The sequence below is a fragment of the Lynx rufus genome, unplaced genomic scaffold, assembly GCF_022079265.1.
Source record: "Lynx rufus isolate CCGP_SWC_20201006 ecotype Redwood Valley unplaced genomic scaffold, mLynRuf1.p SCAF_10, whole genome shotgun sequence".
Lineage (NCBI taxonomy): Eukaryota > Metazoa > Chordata > Mammalia > Carnivora > Felidae > Lynx > Lynx rufus.
In genome coordinates this window covers 62,430,009-62,456,432 of record NW_025814824.1, presented here as the reverse complement: position 1 = coordinate 62,456,432, position 26,424 = coordinate 62,430,009, and the positions used below count along the sequence as shown (strand labels likewise).

Sequence of the window (26,424 nt, the reverse complement as noted above, 5' to 3'; positions counted from 1 at the left end):
AAAATATAATTTAGGGACACTTGGGTGGCTCACTTGGCTGAGCATTGGACTCGATTTTGGCTCAGATTATGATCTCACGGTTTGTGAGGTCGAGACCTGCTTCCAGCTCTGCGCTTACAATGCCTAGCCTGCTTGGGATTCTCTCTCTCCCTCTCTCTGCGCCCCCGCCCCCCCCCCCCCCCCCCGGCTTGTGAGCACATGTGTTAGCTATGGATTGAAGAATTGAAAAAGCAAAAAGGAAACACTGAGGTATCACAGAGGTAGTAAATGCAGAAGACAGCCAGCAATTCTAGGACTAGGGGAACATAAAGAAGAAGATGGAATTGTTAAAACCTAAAAGCCTAGAAGAGGAGCCCTGTGGAGTGGAAACTCAGACCTCTGAGCAGGGCTCTGCTTGACTGGTGTTGGTGCTCTGGGGCTGGTACTGTGAGTGTTGGAGAAATTGCAAGAAATTAACCATCACCACTGGAACAAACTATCACTGCTGTGTTGAAGAAGACTGACTAGGGTGATGCTGACAGGAACAGGAAACCAAAACAAGAATAGTAAGCAAACAGGAAGGTGTAATCCCATTCTTCTAGCTTCCAGTTTCTCTCTACTGCACCCTATGGGTGGATTCTAGCAGGGCACCTGCTGGCAAAGGGGAAAATGTGGTCTGCAGAGCCCCGGCCCTGGCATGTCAAAGACAGGAGAGTCCCGTTATCATATCTAAAAAACATTAGCAAAAATTCCGCCATATTGAATACACAGATAATGCCCATATTTTCCTGATGGTTTTATATATTTTTTTTCAGTTTATTTGAGTGAAGATCCAAATAATGTCTGTATGTGGCTGTTGATGAGAACTCTTCTTTCATGGGAAGCAAAAACAACCCTGTAGAGGGATGATGGAGACAAACTCACTCTCGTAGAAGAGAAATGGCAGGAAGGCATGTCTGACATATAATAAAATCCCCTTAGGAGAAAGAGCCAGGGAACTGACGAATCTGAGAAGAAGTTATGTCTGAACTCCAACCATGGGGCACATCAGAAAGACACCTTTGGTCAAAAGGATGGAAGCATCCTTGCCCATACTTTATTAAAATACACGACAAAGTTAAACTAAAAGCAAAGCTAGTGATGGAGTGAAAGCCTGCATACTAATGGGAGTCTGACAAAAAATGAAACGTTCAGACCATTTATAAACTCAATGTCCCACATATCATGTCTGCAATATACCCTTCTTTAAGAAGCTTAAGGTCAAGAGACTCATAAATATGGAGAACAAACTGAGGGTTACGGGAGGGGCTGTGGGAGGGGGGAGGGGCTAAATGGGTCAGGGGCACTAAGGAATCTACTCCTGAAATCATTGTTGCACTAGATGCTAACTCATTTGGATGGAAATTTAAAAAAGTAAAAAATAAAACAAGTTAAAAAGTAAAAAAAGAAGAAGCTTAAGGTCTACTGTGAAGCGCTGATAAAGAAATACTCTTGACAGTTCAAGTCTTTATTAAAATTGGTATTACCTAAAACTCTTTAAAAAACAGTTTAGAAGGGGTGGTGGCATAGGGATTGAGAGGGAGATTGTTAGGTATAACCCTGCCTCCCCACCAAATGCCACATCAGTAGTTCTGGTGGGTGCAAACAGCTCTACTGTGTTTCCACAAGTAAGAAAACACTGAGAAGCTTGTAGCTGAGTTTTTATTCTGGTCTGTGTTGTGCTAATGTGTGATTTTCTTTCTTTTTCTGACTTGTAATTAGGATATAGTACCCAAGGTAGAGACTTCCAAGTTGAAAACGAAAGCTAAAAAATTCATACCTTTCTTATTAGCCAACCATCACACAGTTAAAGGGGCCTCTTCTTAGAAAAAGAGAGCGAAAGAAGGATCTACTGAAAGCTTTGGATGCAAATCTAACGTGAAGCTCTGAAGCTTCAAGAGTCATGTGGGGGTTATCTCTAAAATGGGAGATTTGGGAGGAGGTGATGCTCTTCAAATCTGAGAAAAGAGCACATTAAATGAGACATACATAGATATGTGCATTCCTTAAAATATAATCCTGTATTTTTGAAGTATGATCGATAACTACTAAATATGCATAGTTTAAGTACAGGTTTATTTATTTATTTTTGTATACCAAGATAAACGACATGAAGAGTTCTCATAATCATGTTTAAGGGGCAACCCGGTTTTTATTTATTTATTTATTTATTTATTTATTTATTTATTTTTTTTTTTTTTTAAATTTTTTTTTTCAACGTTTATTTATTTTTGGGACAGAGAGAGACAGAGCATGAACGGGGGAGGGGCAGAGAGAGAGGGAGACACAGAATCGGAAACAGGCTCCAGGCTCTGAGCCATCAGCCCAGAGCCCGACGCGGGGCTCGAACTCACGGACCGCGAGATCGTGACCTGGCTGAAGTCGGACGCTTAACCGACTGCGCCACCCAGGCGCCCCTATTTATTTATTTTTTAATGTTTAGTTTTGAGACAGAGAGAGACAGAGCATGAACGGGGGAGGGTCAGAGAGAGGGAGACACAGAATCTGAAACAGGCTCCAGGCTCCGAGCTGTCAGCACAGAGCCCGACACGGGGCTCAAACTCACGGACCGCGAGATCATGACCTGAGCTGAAGTTGGCCGCTTAACCGACTGAGCCACCCAGGCGCCCCAACCAGGCTTTTAAACCAAATGCCACCATTCACCTGGTAGAAACATAGGCTAATTTGAGCCATCAAACTTGGAGGAAATAAAGCTTTTGGAGTGATATCCTGGTAACCTAAACTTAAAATGTGCCAATGGAAGTCAAACAATATTAGATTAGGAACAATGATTTCAGGCATTACTGTACAACTTGTAGGGCACCTATACACTTTGGAACCCTAAAGAAAGCAAATGGAACAAGTCTCCCAGTTCTTACCTGTACCTCCGTATTTGTCTGCCATGTTAATATCAATGTCAGATTTTAAACTCAGCATAGTCCTAAGGACATCATCACTGCCTTTTCCAGCAGCCCACATGAAGGATGTTCTTCCTTCCAGGTCTGAATCATCTTTCACTGAAGGATGTTTTAAAAATACTTTAACTGTTTCCTGTAAGAAAACTTGATTAAAAAAAATTGAGACAAGAGGGTAGCATTTTCTATGGTAATAAAGCCAGTGTTATATGTGACTTCCTCTAAGATGCGAAGTATTTTTTCCCTGCTTTCGAATCAAATGAAATTATCTTTTTTATGAATAATGAAACTACAATTTCCATTGAAAGTAACAATCCTCTTTCTTTATATATTAGTTTTAGTTTCCATGCATTTCAAACACACAACCTAACTCCCTCATTCAACATCCTCATAATTGAGGATGAACATCCACAATCAAGTTTGAAAACTTTATAGGTCACTCTTTGAGAGATGAAGTGATGGTTAAAAGACTCATGGGGTGCCTGGGTGGCTCAGTCAGTTAAGCGTCTCACTTCAGCTCAGGTCATGATCTCACAGTTCATGCGTTCGAGCCCCACGTCGGGCTCTGTGCTCCAGCTCAGAGCCTGGAGCCTGCTTTGGATTCTGTGTCTTCCTCTCTCTCTCTGTTCCTCCTCCACTCATGCTCTGTCTCACTGTCTCTCAAAAAATGAACAAATGTTAAAAAAAAAAAATTAAAACACTCAAATATTCAGTGTCATGACCAACATTAAAACATAGGTTTTTCTTAGACATTTTACATGCAGAGACCTGTATACTCAGCCATGCCTCATACATTCTCTTGTTGTGTGTTTTGCCACTATAATTAAAAAAATATTTAATGCACTTACTGAATAATGATGTGTAACTACTGACAAATGCAGTATTCAGTTCATTTAAACAGATATTTATTTATCAAGTCCTATATTCCAGGTCCTTCCTCTATGGAATCACACTAAAATTAGGACCTGCAATAATCCTAACAGGGCCTGACAATTGTAATGGGGGTTGATATTCACAGCTTTCTAAATTGCCTCTTTCCTTAAGCCTCAGATGCTTACACACATTTAGGGAGATCATAGAAACTTTAGCTTGAATGGAAGTAAAATAGTTTCAGGAAAGAAAAAAAATTCTGAAGGTTATGAGCTGGCCAAAAGTGTCTAAGTGTTGATGCTCAATATTCTAAAGCAAGATGAAATTCAAGGGCAGCCCTTCATTCCCAGATGAAGAAATTTAGGTTCAAGGTCATACAAAGGTGGTAGATATAGGAGTGGAGTCCAGAGCTAAATCACAGCACCCTTTCCACTGTATACACCGTATGCCACTGTATATACCACTTCCTAGTGTTAAAACTCATTGAGCTACTGAGGTGTTAGAGTGGAGTGCTCTTAGGATCTACTGTGTATGCTTAGTACACACACGATTGGAATAAACAAATGGATTTTAAAACATGGTAATTTTTTGGTCTGTTTTCTTTTACTAATTTGTAAACATTTCCTTGTTGAGTATGTTTTCTTAATGATGAATGTTCACAGAGGTTTGTGGATTTTTGTTATTATTTTCTAAAAAGGGACTTATAGCCTCCTGTGGGTTAACAGAGTCCAAGGAGATCAAGGGGCTTGAAACTGAGCTTAGAAGATTTGCATAATTATTAAAAAATCATCTCTGTAATTGGCAGATTATCCAGAGCAAGTATTTCTTTGGATAAACACCCATAATGTTCTGCCATTCTTCCTTATTCCCAGTAGCTTAGTCACTTAATTGCTGGTATCTGTGCACATGTTAAATTTGGAGTCTAAGATGTGGGTTCAAGATCTTGGGCAAGTCATTTAAGCTCTTGAAACCTTGGTTTCTTCCTCTTTAAGTTAGGGATACCACGTCCTCTCACAGGCTTGTGTTGAAATATGAATCGAGTTCTGATTTCCATAGGTTTAATAGGCTGGGCCAATGAATTTCTTATCTATCTGTAACAAGAAAGAGCTCCTCTTCAAAATATACTTTGTCTTTTTCTGAGACAATAGAATAATGGGAGACAATAGAAGATAATGGTTTGCCAAAAGTCTAGGTGATACATTTATAGAAATGCCAGGAAGGAGAGACCATAGCTATAGTTGCTCTAGGTACCAGAGACAAAGAACAATGGGAAAATAAGATATTTTAGGAATCTGAGCATTAAATTTATTCAGTGGTGCATTTGGGAAGGTCAGGAAGATGGGATTACACTATGCTGATGATGGCATTCTTATAACGTTTTTTTTTTTTTTTTATTTTTTATTTTTGGGACAGAGAGAGACAGAGCATGAACGGGGGAGGGGCAGAGAGAGAGGGAGACACAGAATCGGAAACAGGCTCCAGGCTCTGAGCCATCAGCCCAGAGCCTGACGCGGGGCTCGAACTCACGGACCGCGAGATCGTGACCTGGCTGAATGAAGTCAGACGCTTAACCGACTGCGCCACCCAGGCGCCCCTCTTATAACGTTTTTAAGTTTGTTTATTTATTTTGAGAGAGAGAAAAAGAGAGAGAGAGAGAGAGAGAGAGAGAAAGCAGGGGAGGGGCAGAGAGAGAGGGAGAGAGAATCCGAAGTAGGTTCTGCACCATCAGTGCAGAGCCTAATGTGGGGCTCGAACCCACCAACTGTGAGATCATGACCTGAGCCGAAATCAGGAGTCGGACACTTAAGTGACTGAGCCACTCAGATGCCCACATTCTTATAATTGAATGTAACCAAAGTTTCCACTACACACACCCACACAGAATACAGTAAAATAAACTCTGACTGCTTTGACATGTGCCTTTTTGGATAAGTCTCTAGTTCTTGGAGGCCACTTACTCAGGAAGCTGAAACAGCCTAGCTGCTATGTTACTGGCTGGACTGAGGGACATAAAGGATGCAAAAGTGCTTTGTAAAACTGTAAAGGGTGGCAAGGGAAGAATTATTAAAAATATTCAATACCTTTAGAAATAATTCACATTTTTGCTTTCTCAGCTATATAATACACAAAATTATTAGCACTAGCAATAGAAGGAATGCATTGCATTTCTTGAGTCCCTGCTCTGTACCAAGAACTACACTAGGCACTGGGCACAAATTTTCTCTGATTCTTACAACAATCCTGAAAGGAAAGGTATAATTATCCTCATTTTACATGTGAAGAAACTAAGGCTTAGGAAGCTAAGAAACTTGTTCCAGGTCATACAGCCAGCCGATGGCAGAGTCAGGATCCCAGCCAAGGTTAGACCAGTTCTAAGGCCTTGCCACACAAAGAAAATACTTGAACACTAAATGCATATAAAACCTTAGTGCCATAAAATTAACGAGAAGATGAAACATACTTACATAGAACAAAATGTTACACTGAACAGTTAATATAAAAACTGTGTTAAAATTTCACATGACTTACAACTATCCCTCGCTTTACAGAGTTAATAGTCTGAGCAATTGTTAAAATATAATTGCTACACAAACACAAACACTAGTACGTGTAAAACTGAAATGTGAATAAGGTGAGTGGATTGTAGGAATGTCAATTTCCTGTTTATGATACTGTTTCATACTTTTGTAAGCTGTTACCATTGGGGTAAATGTGGCTGAAGGGTACATGGGATCTGGCTGTTTTATTTCTTATGACTGCATATGAATTTGTAATTATGTCAAAATAAACATGTAATTACGCAAAAAGATAACTGGAATTTGTAATTATGTCAAAATAAACATGTAATTACGCAAAAAGATAACTGTCACATTTTACTTACGGCAAAGTTACTCTGAGCTGCATAGTGCAAGGGTGTTGCTCCTTGGCTGTCGGATGGGATGGTTCCAGATTTATTTCTTTCTAAAAGGAGATGGACAATCTGTGCATGGCCTGAAAGTAGACACAAGGCAGTTATCACGTAAAAGGACTAGTTAATTTGTAATCTATTTTAAGGAAAGTTTTCTAAATAGTGGCCCCCAGTATAGCTTCTTCTAACTTCTCTCTAAAATACTATGATCACGTAGAACAAAGGCGAACACTTACAACACTGAAATCTTAATGATTCAGTCAGAAAGGAAATGATATGAATTACAATTGCTAGATTGAGAAAGAGTATATTAGGTATCAGCCCACTGCATTCCCTCGCTCTGTTTTATAAAACCGTCCATTAAAAACAGGAGGGAAGCCAGCCCCTGTCAGCCATCAGGGTCCCTAGTATCCAGGTACCACTGTACAGCTGATCAGAACCGCACAGCTTTTCGGGAGGACAAAGTATAATAGAGCCTCTTGTAACCTCTGAGGCCTCCTATCAGTCTGCTGTACCCTCCCACCTCCACTTTTTTCACAGTAGGTGGTGATTTCAAATCCCAGAAAATGTGTGGCAGGAATGATGAGGTGGTGGCAGAGAAAATACTCCGCAGCGCATTCTGGGGGATGTGGTTTCCGCAAGTGAAGAGCTGTAGAAAGGATCAAAGAATGAACAAACATGGTAGTGGCATATTTGGGAGGCCTGAATATCATGCATTCTATTGCTTCCGTGTTCTGGGGACCTGGGCAGCAGAAGAACATGGACACACCGCAGGAGAAAAGCAGGCAGAAAAGGGGAATGTGGGTGGGAGTTGTGCTCACAGACCTGCTCCCAGGTATGATGCAGATCGAGTTCTCTGAGGTGGGCAAAGTGAGATCACAGGCAGACTACTGAGACATGTCATCTTGTTTGAAAGATAAGGAGAAAAATTCTGTAAAGGCAGTATGAAAATACACTATAGGACAGGGAACTAGGAACACCATCAGGAGACGAAACGCATACCTCAGAACATGATCTAGAGAAGGGTCCAGAGGAAAAGCTCAGGAAACTGTTTGGCATCCTTGACTTGGGCAAAGAGATGTCCTCTATGGAATGAAACAGAATATCCTAAGAAGGAAATAATCTGAAACGCAAAGGTGATGGAAGGAGGCGAAAAGGAAAAAAGCTGAGATACAAAGAAATTGGGATGTGGGAAGGGAATCAAAATACAGCCTAAAATACAATCTATGAGAGTCAGAAAGAAAACAGAACTAGGGAACAAAAAGTCACTTTAGTGACCTGGAGACGAATTTGCGAAGTCCTCCCAGAACGCACCAGATAAAGAGAGAGGGATGAAACTGCACATTGAAGTGAAATCTAAATAATAATTATAAATCTGATAATAAGACGGAATGCAAATGCAAAAAGTATTCTGAAAAGACACAACGTGTAATTTAAAAACTAAGCCTGCAATAATAACTGGGGAAAACTTCAGATCATGTTAACAAATACTAAAAAAGCGATAAGTAAAGGCGTGCTAAACTCCTCATTTTAAATTCAGTGGAAATCAATAGATGCAGTTTTGCTTTTAACTCTTGACTTATGTTTTAAGAAGTTTTCGATTGGGGCGCCTGGGTGGCGCAGTCGGTTAAGCGTCCGACTTCAGCCAGGTCACGATCTCGTGGTCCGGGAGTTCGAGCCCCGCGTCAGGCTCTGGGCTGATGGCTCAGAGCCTGGAGCCTGTTTCCGATTCTGTGTCTCCCTCTCTCTGCCTCTCCCCCGTTCATGCTCTGTCTCTCTCTCTGTCCCAAAAATAAATAAGTGTTGAAAAAAAAATTTTTAAAAGTTTTCGATAAATTTAAAAGTGAACACTAATAGAACCTAAAACTCTCCTAAAACACTAGGCAATTCAAAACCAAATAACAACAAACCTAATCTAGATACCAAAAGGCAGGGGAAAAAAAAAAAAACCCAAAACATCAATAATGCTCAAAGAACAGAATAGCAGAAAAAAGACCAAATCATATATCTTATAATAGTGACTATGAATGGGTAAAACTCCTTCACTGAAAGAGAAAGACTCTCAGATTACACACCCTCCAAAGCCAGACACAGACACATTTTTGCACTCTCTCATCTAACAAAGTGATCCCCAAAAAGGTTAAGTAAAAGGCATATCAGGAAAATATGAAGAAAAAAAAATCACATATCATAGTATTGGCACAAACATAAAATTAAAGCCCTCCTCCCCAAATACACAAGCATTGAATGTGAAGATTATTTTATATTTACATTTGTCAATGAATGTACATTACTCTTAAAATAAAAACGTGTTAAGATACGATGTTGAAATTAAAACCGATATATAACAGAGAATACATTTATATTACTAAAATTTAAGCATACAACAGAGGGATAGAAGATGCCACATATCAACTAAAAATTAAATTAAGGGCACCTGGGTGGCTCAGTCAGTTAAACACACAACTCTTGATTTCAGCTCAGGTCATGATTTCAGGGTTCAGGGATTCGAGCCCAGGAGACTGCTGGAGATGGTCTCTGCTCCTCCCGTTTGTGCGCATGTGCAAGTGCGCACGTGCAGATGCGCATGCGTGCGTGTGCCCGCGCGCTCTCTCAAAAGAAATAAATGAACTTAAAAGTTAAAAAAAAAAACCCTTAAATTAATTAAACAGGAGGTGGAAGCTGACAGGTGAAGGGAAGCCATGGAAAGTTTCTGGTACTCATTGCAGTTCCTCCTACCGTTGATCCTTTGACTGACAGCTTACCTAGCAAAGCTGCCCAGTGAAGTGGGGTTCGAAATAAGTTGTCGTAAGACGTTATATTGCAGCTTTCATATGAGGTCAAGACATCAACCACTGTCACATTCCCATCAGCGACCGCAAAGTGAAGAGGTGTCCGACCCTCGTAGTCTTGCCAGTTCAGTAAGGACTCCGTGGGAGCAGCGTCCTATTTTGAAGAAACCAGAGACTTCAGACACACGTGGAATTCTCAGTAAATCACATTTGACATAAGCATGAGCTGAGCCATTTTCTAAACCTGTATATTCATTCTCTCTTAGCACAAGTGATAAAACTCAGAAAAAAAGTATACGTTCTAAACCTTTAAAAATATCTTGTCATGTTTAACTATAAAAAATGCAGAAAAGATATAGTAAGTACCATTACTGACTATCCAGATTTAAATAGGTGTCAATATATTGCCTAATGCGCTTTTGTACCTGTTATGGATTCGGCTAAAGCTGTATGTTTTATACTTTCGTTCCATATGTATGCATCCATAAACAATATGTAAATTATATATGTGTGCTTTCAATATTTATACCTCTGAGTTTATACTATGTATATCCTTTGGCAGTTTTTTTCCTTCAACACTATACTTTTGGGTGTCCATGTTGATACTGGTTCATTTGTTAAGCCACAATTTACTTATCCATTCTCCTTGTGAGGGACAGTTAGGTTATTTACAGTTGTTCCATTATTAACAATAATGCTGCAATGAACATGCTTCCTTTACATGTCCCTTTGTAGCACATGTGTGAGATTTTCCTCTAGCCCAGACACCTAGAAGGGGAATTTCTGGGTACAAGGATATTTACATTATCAATTATGTATTATCAAACTGCTCTCCAAATGGTTACACTAATTAACACATCCAGGACAATGTGTAAAAGTTTTTATTTCCCCACATGCTGGCACAAATTAACCCTTTGGTATTATCAGGCTTACTACATTTTTTCCCCCCTTACAGGAATGAAAGCATTTTGCTGATGTTTTAATTTTATTTATTTTATGAATGAGGTTGTGTTTTATCATATGCTTATTGGCTGCTCTGTTTGAATTGACAGTTCACATTTACTCATTTTTCTCCTAGGTCTTTGTATCTACTGCGAGGTCCCCTTTCAAGAATAAAGGATTTATTTCCCTAGCTGCTGTGAGTGCTGCCAGCAGATGACCCTCAACTGTCAGACTTTTACAATTGCTTCAGCTAAAGACAGTTGCTTCACTCAAGGTCATATCCCTTCTTAGATTAGGTCACAGCCAAAGAAAGCCAAGCCTTCCTGCCCCAACCTGAGAACTCTCTGAAAGGCCACACAAGTTTAGAGTTGCCTGTGTGGTCATCCTATTTTATATATAAAAAAAAGTATGAAAGGTATTTTAAACACTTCAAAAAAAGTAGTAGAATTTTACCATGGTGGCATTTTAGGCCTTTGAGTCTCCAAAGGACTAAGATGTGTTTACAAGGAAAAAAAAAAAAAAAAGCCAAATCTGTGAGGAAACAAGATACGATGAGTGACAAGTATCCTCCAAGTACTCCAGATATTGGAGTTGACACATAAAGAATATAAAATAACTATCTATGAACATGTAAAAAAATTAAAAATGAAATAAAAGGTGAATAAGGTAAAAAAACTATCAAAATGACGAGGCAGACTTAAAAAACAAGAAACAACAAAAAGAACTTTTAGATGTAAAAATATCGGATTGAGCAATGAATAGGGCAAATGAGAGAGTGGACTCAGGTGAAGAAAGGCTGAGTAAACTGGAAGGCGTGTTTGATGTAATTACCCAGAACATGGCAAGAAGATGGAAGGTAAAACAGATGAGACATGGAGAATAAAATAAAAATGTCTAAAATATGTGTAACTGGGACCATAAAGGCAAGAGTGTAGAGAATGAAAGAGAGGTAATATTTAATTTTTTTTAATGTTCATCCATTTTTTCAGAGTGAGAGCATGAGTGGGGGAAGGGCAGAGAGAGAGGGAGACACAGAATCCGAAGCAGCTCCAGGCTCTGAGCTGTCAGCACAGAGCCCGATGTGGGGCTCGAACTCACGAACCACGAGATCATGACCTGGCTGAAGTCGGATGCTTAACCATCTGAGCCACTGAGGTGCCCCAAGAGAAGTAATATTGGAAGAGATAATAGCTATATATTTTCCGGAATGGACATGAATTGATAGTATACACCAAACATGACAAAAAACACCCCAAAACCAAAAACCAAAATAATGCACCAAAAAACAAACAAAAAAACCACCCCCCAAACAAAAGAACCTCCCCCCGTCCCCACCGGACACACTGTAGTGAAACTGCAGAATGCCACACAGACAAGAATGTAAAAGCAGCCTGTGAGAAAAGATACATCATCTCTAAAGCAATGACATTTACACCAATACAGAATGCTCCACAGGAACAATGAAAGGCAGAAAGCAGCAGAAAAGCCTGAAAGAGTAGAGAAAAAGAAGTACTTAGAAGTGTGTATACAGAAAAACTATATATTCAAGAGCGTGGTAGAAATGTAGACATTCCTTTTTTAAAAATGTTTATTTGTTTTGAGAGAGAGAGAGAGAGCATGCGTACAAGCAAGGGAGAGGCAGGAAGAGAGGGAGAGAGAGAATCCTAAGCAGGCTTTCTCTCTCAGCGCAGAGCCTGACATGGGGCTCAATCTTACGAACCCTGAGATCATGACCTGAGCCCAAATCAAGATGCTTAAACTACTGAGCCACCCAGACGCACTGAAATGTAGATATTCTTAAGAGCAGAGAGCATTCACCACCAATACATCTACCCTAAAGGTAGATCCCTAAAGGGAGTTCTTAGAATTATATTTCAGGAAGTAAGATATTAACTCCAGAAGGAAAACTTGAGATTCAAGGAGAAATGCAGAGCAAAGGAATCAGTTAACATGCAGGTAGAAATAACTATTGCATATACAAAAGAATATTATCTTTTAAAGTCTAATTTGTGTGTTACAAGCAAATAGGACTAAATATTAGACTATCATAGCTTATAAGCTGGAATTTGAGAAGCACTGATTAGAAACCTCAAAGAATCCACTGATAAATATTCAAAATTAATAAGAAAGTAATAAAAATTAATAAGCAAGTTGGTTAGATTCATATTCAATGAACAAAAATATCAACTGCATTTCCATGTGCCTTCAACTACCAGTTAAACATACATCTTAGGTACACTAACAAAAAATAATAAAAGTTCAGGGGCACCTGACTGCTCAGTCAATAGAGCACTCGACCCTTGATCTCCCTTGAACTCACGTTCAAGCCCCATGCTGGCTATAGAAATCACTTTAAATAAAAGCAGTACTATTTTTATTTGTTTAAGTTTATTTATTTATTTTGAGAGAAAAAGAGACAGCATGAGTCAGAGAAGACCAGAGAGAGAGGAAGAGAGAGATAATCCCGAGCAGGCTCTGCACTGCCGGCACAGAGCCAGACATGGGGCTTGAACTCACGAAACTGTGAGATCATGACCTGAACTGAAACCAAGAGTTGGACGCTCAACTGACTGAGTCACCCACACACCCCATAAAGCAGCACTATTTTTAAGTAGCAAAAAAAAATAGAAATAGTTCCAAACGTCTGTGAATAACTGAATAATGTATGGCTTGTTCAGAAAATATAGAATACTACATAATGGCAAACAATAATATATTACAGGTATACACAGCAACATAGATAAAATCACCAGCATAATATTGAGCAAGAAAAGCATGTTGCAAAAGAATACATTCAATGTGATTCCATGTATACAGAATTCAAAAGCATCAAAAATGAAACAATGTAGTGTTTAGGGATACGAATATATGTGGTAAAACTATAATGAAAATCAGGAATATAAACACATCATTGAGGATAATGGCTGCCTCTCAGAAAGGGGAAGAACAGAATGGTGTTGGGAGGTACCCAGGGAACTTCAAAGGTAACGGTTAATGTACTTGTTCTTATGCTCAGAGATGAGTACGTGAATATTTGTGGTTTCTATATTCTTTACAACTTTTTTGTTTTTTAAAGTAGGCTCCATGCCCAACACAGGGCTTGAACTCACGACCCTGAGATCAAGAGTTGGGCGCTCCATGGACTGAGCTACCCAGGTGCCCCTTGTATTCTTTATGTCTTATAAGCATTTTACAGATATCTCTACACAGTGTTTAACAGGCGCAAGTATAAAACAGAGCCAGGGAAGGATAAATACCAATTCAGGAAAGTAGTTGATGGGGGACAGGGCAAGTGTGGCTTAAGTAGAGAGGATGTGTTTGGAAACCGACATGTCGGAAATTCTGTGTGGTCTTAAATAGCAGCATAGCAGCACTACCGTGTTCTATTTCTTGAGTGATGGGTTCACGTGCCTGTTTTGTTTCTTCTGGTTCATAATTTGTTTGTGTATCGTATATACGCTTTCGTATACTGGCTATTTCATAACAAAAAAGTTGTTTGTCAGCAAGGCCGCCCAGGGCCAGCAGCACCACCGTACTCACCAGGATGCATCGCACCGTATGAACAGCACTGGGATCTTTGTGGTTAGCTGCCCAGTGAAGTGGGATCTTGCCTTCGACGTCAGGGATCCCGATGTTGGAATCGTGCTTGATGAGCAGCTTCACGTGCTCCGGGTTATTGTAATAGGCACTCCAATGCAGAGCCGTTTGCTGCAAAATCGCGAGAGGCTCAGAAACACAGCAACAGTAACACAACAGATTTCCCCCAAGCTTTTTTTCAACGTTTATTTATTTTTGGGACAGAGAGAGACAGAGCATGAACAGGGGAGGGGCAGAGAGAGAGGGAGACACAGAATCGGAAACAGGCTCCAGGCTCTGAGCCATCAGCCCAGAGCCTGACGCGGGGCTCGAACTCCCGGACCGCGAGATCGTGACCTGGCTGAAGTCGGACGCTTAACCGACTGCGCCACCCAGGCGCCCCTCCCCCAAGCTTTAATTGTGTGACGGGCACTGTTGTAAGAGCTTTCTGTATTTTACCTCATATAGTCATCGTGATAACTCTAGGCAATGAGTACTCTTGATTCTGCATGTGATTGATGAGGAAAGGGAGCACAAGGTGGATGAGTGCTCTGCTCAGGGGTATGAAGGTAGTTAAGCGGCCGGATTGAGATTTAAATCCAGGCAGTCTGAAGAGGCAGTCTGACCTCTTAATCATGACAGGCATTTAGGTCATCAGGTACTAATCAGTGGTAATACTGAGAAAAAGAAAAGCAGGCCGGTGGTTTATGAATAATTATCAACAAAGTAAGTAACAATCTTGATATCGCACCAAGCATTTTAAGAATTTGATAGAATGTTTTGAATTTCAGTATCTACCAAAAAGAAGATCCATGCATAGGAAATCATGGATTTGGAATCCATTTCTTATATCAAAGTACAAATTTAAATTTAACTATGATTTTATAGGATAAATTGTTAGTCTTACTACTGATGTTAAGATACATGTTGCAAATACAGCGATATTGGCTTTATTTTGGATAAAAGTTAAAAGTGAACATCCTGTTGGGGCACCTGGCGGGCTCAGCAGGAAGAGCACGCAACTCTTGATCTTGGGTCATGACCTCGAGCTCCGCACTGGGCGTGGAGCTTCCTTAGAGAAAGAAATAAGGGCACCTGGGTGGCTCAGTTGGTTGGGCTTATGTCATGATCTCACGGTTTGTGGGTTCAAGCCCTGCGTCAGGCTCTGTGCTGACAGCTCAGAGCCTGGAGCCTGCTGCGGATTCTGACTCCCCCTCTCTCTGCCCCTCCTCCACTCATGCACTCACACACACTCTCTCTCTCAAAAATAAATAAACGTGGAAAAAAAAATTTTTAAATGAACATCCTGAACTTGTTGGCATTGCTTTAAAATCCCCTCTGCCGTTCTCATCAACAAACCACAGTAAGACTGGTCTCTGTATTAAAAGAGTCACTGAGCAAACACAAAGAAATGGTTGGGCTGTACATTATCTCTTATGAACAGCAGTATCATCAATCCAGTCTAGAATCAGATCATTCGCCAGTAGGAACCAAGCTCACTTGCTACACTAAAAACTTTAACTGTTGACATATGTGGAATTTACGTACAGTGCACCTACAGGCATTGAATACGAAGAGTCACTCATTACTTTTTATTTAGTAATGACTGTAGAACAAAACCAGTCACAAGTATAATAGAAAATAATTTCCTATAGCTACATTTTCTTCCTTCTTCCTCTTCTTCTTCTTCTTTTTCTTCTTCTTCTTTTTAATTGTTTTAAATGCTTATTTATTTTTGAGAGAGAGACAGAGCGTGAGCGGGAGAGGGGCAGACAGAGAGGGAGACACAGAACCAGAAGCGGGCTCCAGGCTCTGAGCTGTCAGCACAGAGCCTGACACAGGGCTCAAATTCACGAACTGTGAGATCATGACTTGAGCTGAAGTTGGACGCTCAACCGACTGAGCCACTCAGGTGCCCCTCTTCTTTTTTTAAAGTAGGCTCTATGCCCAATGTGGGGCTTGAACTCACAACCCCAAGACCAAAAGTCTCATGCTCTACTCACTGAGCCAGGCAGGTGTCCCTACAGCCACATTTTCAATAAACAACATATACAGTTTCAGTAATTCTTTTGTTATATTATGTTTGCTCTGAATATGTTTACTGAAAGGTAACACTAGATCTGTTGGATCTAATAGTACAAAGTTTGGGATTGTACTTTCTACATCTTTAAGCAATTTTTTCTAGTAACGATTATTATTTTTTTACTGTGATAAAATGTACATAACACAATTTATCATTTTAACTGTTTTTAAATGTACAGTGCAATGGCATTAAGCACATTCCCACAGCTGTGCAACTTCGGCGCCTTCCACCCCCAGAACCTTTTCATCTTCCTAAACTACACTCCATACCCATTTAACAGTAATTCCCAATTTCCACCTGTTCCCAGCCCTTCACTTAGCATAATGTCTTCAAAATTCATCCATGTTGTAGCGTGTGTCAGAATTTTGTTCCTTTTTAAGGCTGAATAATATTCCCTTGCATGGACTGCATTTTGTTTCTCTAACCGTCCATCAACGGACATTGGGATTGTGGTCATCATTCTCCTACTGTGAATAATGCTGCTATGAACATGGGTGTATAAATATCTGCTCACATTTTTGATTTCAGCTCTGCTGGGTTGATACCCAGAAGTGGAACTGTTGGATCATGGGGTAGTTCCATGTTTAATTTTTTGAGAAATTGCCATCCTTTTTTCCATGGTGGCTGCACCATCTTACATTCCTACCAGCACTGCACAGGGTTCAAATTTCTCCACATCCTCACCAACGCTCGTTATGTTCTGTTCTGGTAATGACAGTCCATCCGAAAGCGTGTGAAGTGTTATCTCATGGGGGTTTTACGTTGTTCAGTTTAAATACATGATACAAAACTTTGGGTCTGTGAAGAGTGTAAATTAGAAAAGCAAACAAACAATGGATCCTTCCTGTCAGTTTGAGAATCGTTGCTTTGGGCTTTTGTCCTGTTCTCGTCTCTTGTGCCTGCCTGGGCCTTGCAGATCTGTTTTCCATCTGTCTGGCCGGATAACCTCCCATCCCTGTTCAGTAACAGAACAGAAAAGTACTGGACAATAGCAGGGAGTTCCTAGAAGATTCTGAGGAAGACATCATGGTGCCTGAAGACATCTGTGCCTTGGTAAGTGATTCATGGGGCTTTGTGGACTGATCAAAGTGCTTTTTCTGTGAAATATTAGCACTACAAACATGGTATGAGTTAGGAATAATACTGGTTTACAGTAGTTGTAAAATAAGGTCAGAGTTGATTTCAGAATGCAGGGTTATGTGAGTCATGGGTAAACAGATTCTGAAAACTACAGGAAGAGCCTGTGAAGGGCAGTGTAAGGGTCACTGGACATGAGCCCAGCGGGTTTAATCCCAAGAGTTTTAGTCACATATGGGCGTGCTGAAGGTAGCAAGAACTCCATGATTCGGTGCCTTGTGGAAAGGAAGAGGATTTTTGCACTTGTCTGAACACCACATTTTTATTTCCTGTAAAGAACGATCAAAGCATTGGTCAAAACAGTGGCTGGCGTGTTCAGTATGTTAAAATTCAAGATCCGGGAGGATAACTGATCCTGGCAACAAGTGCCAGAGCAGATGTCAGAGCCAAAATGAAACGAATAATATTTATTGTATAGCTAACATTTATTGAGAGTTATTTTATGACGATGCTATGGGAATTGTGTTAAACCCTATTTACATGGGTTTGACCCTATTTATATACCTCATTTTATCTTCAACAACCCTATCATCCCCTTTTCACATATGAGAAAATGGAAGAGCAGAGGAGTTAAGAAAATTTGCCCAAAGGCACAGAACAAGTAAGTAGTGGCTTCTAGACTGAAACCCAAGAAGTCTGATGCTAAAGCCCAGACCATTATACCACTGTGCACTTACTACATTGCCCCAGGCATTTGGCCACAAGGAAACTCACCCTTGGTAACTATCGCTACTAGCTGTCAAATATTGGGGTTTGGAGATAGGCCTGGGTTGAATTCTAGTCTTGCCTCTTGGATCTCGAACAGAATTTTAATCTTCCTGAGCTTCAGTTTCCCCATCTGTGAAAAGGAGATGATACTACCTACCACACACGGTTGGTAGGAGGATAAAATGGCAGAATTTAAATGAAATTTTTCACTGGGGAGTATGAAGACTAGAACACATTCCACCATGTGTAGGAGCAGTGGTTCTTCCTTGAGCTTTCACATCATAAAAGGATGTGAATTTGCTTTTGCTCTTAATTTGCCTCCTGATTTTGGCAGTCCCTTACCTTTTTTTTTTTTTTAATTTAAGTTTATTTATTTACTTTGAGAGAGGGAGAGACAGAGAGGGAGGGAGGAAGAAACTCCTGAGCAGGTGCCGCACCATCAGCACAGAGCCCGATGCGGGGCTTGAACTCATGCAATCATTAGATCATGACCGAAGCTGAAACCAAGAGTTGGGCCCTTAACCGAATGAGGCAGCCAGGCGCACCCCCTCCCCCTTACCTTGTTTTTATCCTGTGTATCTACTTCTCCTGGTGCCATAAACTTCAGCAGAAGCGCCAAACACTTCGGGCTCTTGTGCCGAGTGGTCAAGTGCAAAGGGGTCATCTCTTCCAGATCCTTTTGCATCCAGTTTGCTCTGCGTGTAAGTAAGAGTTTCATGAAACGATAATTTCCCTAAATAAATAAATAAATAAATAAATAAATAAATAAATAAATAAATAAAAAGAAACAGTAAGAAGAAATTTAGTTTGGGGCCAAGGCATTTTCTAAATTTTAAAATGTTTTAAGTAGTTTAATTATTCTGCTAGAGTAAAAATATTCAGATATATCAATTGATCAAAGGAAAAATACTTAAAATCCCACTACTCTATCAATTGTTTTACTATGAAAGTTCCCTTCCAACCACTTCCTATATGCATATAATTTACACTGCATGCATATAGTTTACAATAGTTTAAATAGCTGGTCAACGTTTCATTTATTGAACCATTCTAATTTCCAGTATTTTCTTTTATAGAATATGATACAATATACATTTATTTCCACATAGTTTTCCTTAATTTTTTCATAAGAATAAATGATCAGGAATCAATTTAGTGTGCCAAAGGAGTTTATACAGTTTTTGGTGTATTTTCCAAATTGCTATCCAGTAGCAGCAAAGAATATACTAGCACATTCTGACCCATACAGCACCTATTATTTATATTCAAAGTATAATAACCTTGCGAAATGATCAGAGATTTAAAATCCCAATTTACAGGTGAGGGAGGTGAGATTCACAGTGGTTGAACATTTTGTTCACGGTCATCTGGTTACTAAAGTATAAAGTAGGTGGTTAGTTTTCTTGCAGAGCTACGCAGAGGTACAACTGAGAGAGATGAATCTTGTTCGGAGTTTGAGTCCCAGATGCATCTGGTCACCTAAACACCAACCTAGAAGTCACTGGAGGCCATCCACTTGCAGGCAGTACTCTCCACAGCAGTTAAACCCTCCAATCTGGTAGAATCAACCCATTCAGAGAAAGCAGCTTAGCTACAGGGGTTAGAGCAATCCACTGGTGGGGATCCAGGTCAACCGTGTGTGTGTGTAATATGGTAGCTTTGAAACCAAACAAAACCCTCAAAAAATTGTTCTTTGGAGCTCCTTCCTGAGATATAGGTCCATATTTCCAATTCTGGTTGGAGCCTTCAGTTTGCTTGGTACCACAGATATTTGAAAGTCAATATAACGAAACTGTACGACATAGTCAAGTTCTCTGCCTGCTTCATGCCTGTTTATCTCTCCCTATTCAAAGCAGAATGGCAGTCAGGGTTATCTGTCCTTTTCATCTTCTGAGATCCTCTACATCCTTAATATTGTTGGAAATGTGGTTTTTTTAGCATTATAATGTATTGATATTCTACCGTGAGTGGCTATGAGTATTAGTAAGAAAATATTTATGAGTTAAGCAGCCCCTCCCCCCATTGTGATGAATGTGAGGCTCTAAGGCAAAGGGACCAGCTAGGGAGACAATGAGGTGCAGAAGGATGATGGTTCCCTGCTCATACCCACAGGGACAGAGACAGGAGTCAACTCAGCTCAAGGGCTGGGCCACAGATAAGAATCAGAGGCTAAAAAAGTGTCCATCAGGCTGTGTATATTAGATGGGCAGACTTGGAATGGACCAAAAAGCAAAGTGACTCAGCTCAATTATTTCCTCTCAGAGAGGCTTTCCTTGACCACCCTAATGGAACTTATTTTGTTGTGCTTCATTCTAGTACCTTTCCATTTCCTTCATAGTACTTTGCTAAGTTTTTAGTTACTTATATTTGTTTATTTCCCTTCCCTGTGATCTCCTTCACGAGCTGTAAGCTTCATGAAGGCAGAGACTGTGTTTTACTGGGCACGGTGTTTGGCTAGCTGCTGGCACAACATAGGTGATTACTTGAAGGACTGAGTAAATGAGAGGAAATAAAGTGGGTGGGGGGATGGGCTAAATGGGTAAGGGGCATTAAGGAAGACACTTGTTGGGATGAGTACTGGGTGTTATACCTAGGTGATGAATCACTGGAATCTACTGCTGAAATCATTATTGCACTATATGCTAACTAACTTGGATGTAAATTAAAAAATTAATTAATTAATTAAAAAAATACCTTCCAGAGGTTTCTCTTTTTGTTTACAAATTCTTAATGTTGCTATACTAGATCATAACAGTTAAGAATCTTAATTCTCAGATGTCTGGTATTTGGTTACTCTTCCTTTTTAATGTTTTGTTTATTTGAGCATCATTCATCTGGCTTTCTCATGTCATCCAGTGCCAGCTTTTGAGAAGTAAGGTGCTAAAACTTCCTCAAGAGGGCACCCTGCTCTAAATCTCTTGCCATCTTTTCTTTGAAAAAAGAAATGGTGCCCAGGAGAAACAAATCTATGTGGTACTTCTTACCAAAAAATAAAGCATGACCTTTCTGAGTATAACATTTCAAATATTACAGAATAATTCATCACGACCTTTTAAAGATATTCAATCAGACAATCATCTTGATTCTGGAATCCAGAGGAAAGGGGAAGGAAAAAGAAAGAAACAAGAATATATTGGTGGGGGTGACTACTGACTTACAGACACAGTGCTTCGTGTATTCACACCTTACATTGTTCTGGGGATTCTACCTATAGAAAACATGATGCACTAGGTAATAACATTTATTTATTCACCCCTCAAAAAACATTCATTGAGTCTTGTTATAAAGCAGGCAAGAGTGAAACGTTTACACTAAGCCTTATTTATGACAAAGCTCTAGGATGTATTTGCTCCTCACAGAAGTATAATGGAAAGGTTTTACAGATGAAATAAAGTATCTTCCTGTGCCTCTATTTCCTCATCTGCAAAACAGGGATGGAGTACCTGAGATTATTGTGCATATGAAATGATAAAGATCATATTTGTACTCAGTGCACAAAGTAAATGCTTAGTAAATGTTTGCTGGTTTTATTATGAACAGTTTTCCAATGTGGAGGAGGCAACAAAATGTAGCTAATCAAGTAGAAACAAGAATGGCCCATGATTGACAGCATATAGATAGAAAGATCTGACCACACATAGCATATACACTTCAGCTAGAGAAGTGTGGAGAAAACCAAGGTTAGGGACAAGTAAAAGTGGAAATAATTGGGATGTCATAAATAGTGATCTTCTGATTTTTTTTTTTTTTTTACATTGAGAAAGATGCCTGTACTCTGCCTACAGAAAATGATGACACAGGACCAATAAGGGTGTACCCAGTAGGAAATCTGTGGGAACCCTGGGGAGATGTCAGCTTCTCTTCCCAAAGGCAGGGACACAACAGATATTATCTATAAATGCTGGGACTGGAAACACTATAATCCATTTGGACCACCATCAACTTCCTGGTCTCATGAACAAGCATTTATTAGATGCCCAGGGCATGCAAACTCAATTCTGAGGATGAGCAGAGGCGGCAGAGAACTCTAAGAACTAAAATCAGGAGAATATTTCTAGTGTCAGTGGAAAAGGGGAAGATACCAGTTCGAAACAGGAAGCTAATTTGATAACCTTCTGAAGGTTGTTATGACTGGGGACCCCTATCCTAGACAACTTTGCTTCCTATAAAGCCCTCTCAATAAAAAACAAACAAACACAATGTTTAAATGTTTCCTTAATATTGCTTAAAATTCAGGCTTCTTAAGTTTTCAGGTTTATTCTTAAATGCAAGAATAAGGAGGATTTGGAGTTAATCATTTAGCACCATCTCTTAGGGGCACACAGAACTTAATCCTCAGGTGAACACTGTTTTGGGATCTGTTTTTATAATTTCTGACTGAATAGGAAATAGTATAAGAGTACAGGAGATAATAGAGTATATGTTCCTAAGAAAACTCATGGTAGGGGGGCGCCTGGGTGGCTCAGTCAGTTAAGTATCCAACTTGATTTTGGCTCAGGTCATGATCTCATGGTTCGTGAGATCGAGCCCCATGTCGGGCTCTGTGCTGACAGTGCGGAACCTGCTTGGAATTCTCTCTATCCTCTCTTTCTGCCCCTTCCCTTTGCTTGTGTGCGCGTTCTTTCTCTCTCTCTCTCAAAATAAATAAATATTAAAAAAAAAACTGATGGTAGTGAGCACAAGTTGAGAGAGCTGAAGTTAGAGAATGTCCTGATTTAGTCACCAAAAGGACATTAGCCCTGATCTGATCTGATGTTATGCCACCGAAGTGAGAAAACATTTACTAATGTCTCTGAAACATTGAATAAGATATTTTGTTTTGCTATGTAGCCATAATCCTCATCTTAATCTTCCCATAATTAACAGGAGCTTCTTTTGTCTGTGATGTAAATGATTATGACATTTGGATTTCCCCCAAATGCAGGAAAAGGACTACAATATCTAAAAGGGTAAAAGAGGATAAAAAAAGTTCTCTGACCTGGAGAACACACTTAAAAGGAATCTGGGAAATAAATCAATACAAAATGTGACTTTTAACCTTATATATTTTTTTGTCTGTCCAGTTCTCTAAAATAGGCTCCATTTTTAGAAAAAGCATATAATCAGTTAATCTTAATAACAATAATATGGGAGTTTTGAGTGAAATGCCTTGATATTTTCCTTCAGATTCTTAATTTATTATTATTTTTAAGGTTCACATTTGAGAGAGAGAGAGAGAGAGAGAATGAACGGGGGAGGGGGCAGGGAGAGAGGGGAGAGTTTCCAAAGTGGGCTCCGTACTGACAGCAGAGAGCCTGATATGAGGCTTGAACTCATGAACTGTGAGATCATGGCCTGAGCCAAAGTTGCATGCTCTCCTACTGAGCCACCCAGGTATCCCTAGATTTTTTATTTTTAAGAAATAAAACAGAACCAATACGGTTCATGATCCCTCTGTGGCCCTCTCCAATTCTCCCTCTTTAGAGACTACTATCCTGAATTTGGACTTTTTCATTCCAATGAATGCTTTAATATATTTGTTTCTTACACATATATGTACCCATAAGCTACATAGTATTGTTTTACATATTTTTAGTCTTTATATAAATAGTACTGTATGATCGCTTGCCACCTTTTTACTCAAAGCAATGCTTTTTTGAGATCTATCCAAGTGGCTCCAGTTCATACATTTTCACCGGAGAAAGTATTTTGTCATATGAAAATAACTGTATTTCTTTATTCTCTAGAGGAATATTTAGCATGTTTCCCATTTTTCACTATTGTGGACAATACTGTCTGGACAATTTTCTTCTACATGTCTCCTGGTAAATGTGCAAGAATTTCTGTAATGCTGGGTTGAAAGTGCTCTTTAAAGCAGCTAGTCCAATTTGTATTCCCACCAGGAATGTATGAGAATTTTTATTTCTTCACATCCTCGCCACACTTGGTTTTGTCACACTTGCTAACTTTTGCTAGTAAAATGGATACGCAATTGTGTTTTGCCATGGATTTAATTTTCATTTCCCTGACTGAGGTGGAATGTTTTTATATGTTTATTGGCCATTTGCTTCTTTTTCTGTGAATAGCCTTTTTGTGTTGTTTACTCATTCCCCAATTTAGCTCTTTGTCTTTTTCTTAATGATCTGTAGGAGTTATTTACATATTCTGTATACTAATTCTTGGTTGGTTTTGCAAATATCTTCTCTTTGTGTGGATTGTCTTTTTGCTTTGTTTATGCTCTTCAGCTAGGAATGAATTCATGATCTGAATAATGATATTGCTAGCTTTCTTAGCATTAGAGTGCTTCATTTATTTTGGAATTTTTGTTTGCAGGCTCATTCATTCATTCATTCAATCATTAAAAATGTTTAGGGTTTCCCGGGTGGTTCAGCCAGTTAAGTGTCTGACTTCAGCTCAGGTCATGATCTTGTGGTTCGTGAGTCCAGGCCCCACATCAGGCTCTGTACTGACAGCTCAGACCCTGAAACCTGCTTTGGATTCTGTGTCTCCCTCTCTCTCTGCCCCACCCCTGCTTGTGTGCTGTCTCTCTCTATGTCTCAAAAAGGAATAAACATTAAAAAAAAATTTTTTTTTAATGTTTGTTTAAGAGAGAGAGAGCATGTGCACTAGCAGGGGAGGGGCAGAGAGCGAAGGAGTGAGAACCCCAAGCAGGCTCTGTGCTGTCAGCACATAGCCCAGCAGGGGGCTCCATCTCATGGTTGGTGAGATCATGACCTGAGCCAAAATCAAGAGTTAAACACTTAACCAAACTGCACCACCCAGGTGCCCCTGCAGGTTCATTTTAAAGAGAAGATTGTTTACTATGTTTTTCTTTTTTCTCCCTCTCTCTTCCTCTCTCCTTTCTCACCCTTACAGCTGCTAACATCCGCTCCTAACGCACTAAGAATCTGTTCTTAGAATGCTCTTTTGCAGCCTCATCTCCAGCGATATGAGGGATGTCTTCCTGGTCCTGAGGCTTGATCTTTGTCCTGCTCCTGCCACTTCTCTAGACTAAGAGCTTCCTCTAAAGCCATAGCTTCATATTAAGGTAAAGAATACCCCCCAATTCTAAGTACTTTCTTGGCTTTAATGTGACCACTTTTCACTCACTTAGTGGGGAAAAAAGGGAGTACCTTCCTGAGCCAGAAGTATTTGAAATATTCTCCAAGATGGCTCCCTGTTCCTGGTAAGTGCCTTAATCGTTAACTTCTAGACTACTGGCAGCTGAGCTTCAAAACATTCTGAATCCCTACCTCTACATTTCTTCTCCAAATGGCTACCATATTTTCTATATCTGGCTCCTTGGAACCTTTGCTATTTGCTTCCTCTTCAGTTGAAACAATTACTTTAATAGACTCCAATGCTTAAGACTTGGCTAACCCTGCCTGTAGCTGCCTCTTTCCCTACTGAAACACCAAAGAGAACAGATAATTTCCCCAAACCAATACAGTAGTTTGGGACCTACATGTTTCTCGATTATGATCTTTGCATTCTTGTTCCATGTCCTTAGCATTTATATTTACTTTCAGTGTAGTTGAATCGAAAACAATTGTTCACTATATATACAAATGTTCACTACATTTTTCTGTTCATTTATAGGTTTGTATATAATTTTGTCCTGGAAAATATTACAACCATATATGTGTATATAAAATAGCACATACAGATGCAAGGTAGGCATTCTGCCATATTTCATTCTAAATCTAATCATATTATGTACCAAAATATACATTATTTACAACCGAAATGGAAATAATAGAAACATGAGTTGTTATTAAGTCCAATGATGTCTCTATAATTATATATTTATAAACCCTCAAGGCATTTAAAATATTAATTTTTAAAAAGAGTCACTATCCTTGGGAAGTATTTAGGTCACAAATATCACTGATCTCATTACATCAAACTTTTCTGTAATGGTTGCAGACACAAATGAGTCTTGGAAATACCACAAGAGTGCTGGGAGAAGCAATCTGCCATGGGTCCTGAGTGTCCCTGCATGTATTTACTGGGTATGCCAAGAATGCAAAGTCTTGACTCCTCTTTACTTAGGCTGTCCCTCAGAGTTGGGTTTGCAGCAAGCAATCTTAAAGGACATTAATGTCCTCCAAGACATTAGACAAGGAGCAGGCTTCTTAGCACACACTGCAGTCTGGGGATTCCCAAAACTCAGCATTTCTCAGGTGTCATGCAAACCCACTGTGCACCCAGGATCCACCTAGGTCCTCTGTGTTGCTCCCACAGTCCTTGGGGGCAAGGGAAACTGATGTAAGCATGCAAATGCTCATGTTACTGTGGCATCAGTAATAAAGCTTTTTTGTCTCTTTTGGTAGTCTTGTGTCTTCTGCTGGTACGTATGGGCAACTTACTGCCTTGTAATGAGTTAGGGCACATTAAAGGAAAAAGTACGGCAAAATTAAATCCAAGCCTCAACAGTACAGGCAATGAGGAAGGGATGCTGACAAAGATACATTTTGCTTGAAAAGTAAGGACAAG

At 39.7% G+C, this 26,424-nt stretch overlaps 1 protein-coding gene across 2 annotated transcripts in view; it reads right to left on the bottom strand.

The window, feature by feature from the left end:
• The window catches only part of INVS (inversin), a 157,123-nt gene that overhangs the window by 58,468 nt on the left and 72,231 nt on the right, over positions 1–26,424 (bottom strand). Inside the window, exons 4-8 of one of the 2 annotated variants that reach the window (XM_047067004.1) lie at positions 18,509–18,682; positions 13,986–14,153; positions 9,477–9,657; positions 6,685–6,794; positions 2,898–3,069 (exon numbers count right to left, since the gene is read on the bottom strand). In XM_047067004.1, coding sequence (XP_046922960.1) covers positions 2,898–3,069; positions 6,685–6,794; positions 9,477–9,657; positions 13,986–14,153; positions 18,509–18,682 — 805 coding nt within the window. The remainder of the gene's footprint in view (positions 1–2,897; positions 3,070–6,684; positions 6,795–9,476; positions 9,658–13,985; positions 14,154–18,508; positions 18,683–26,424) is intronic. The other variant, XM_047067012.1, reaches the window with a different exon arrangement.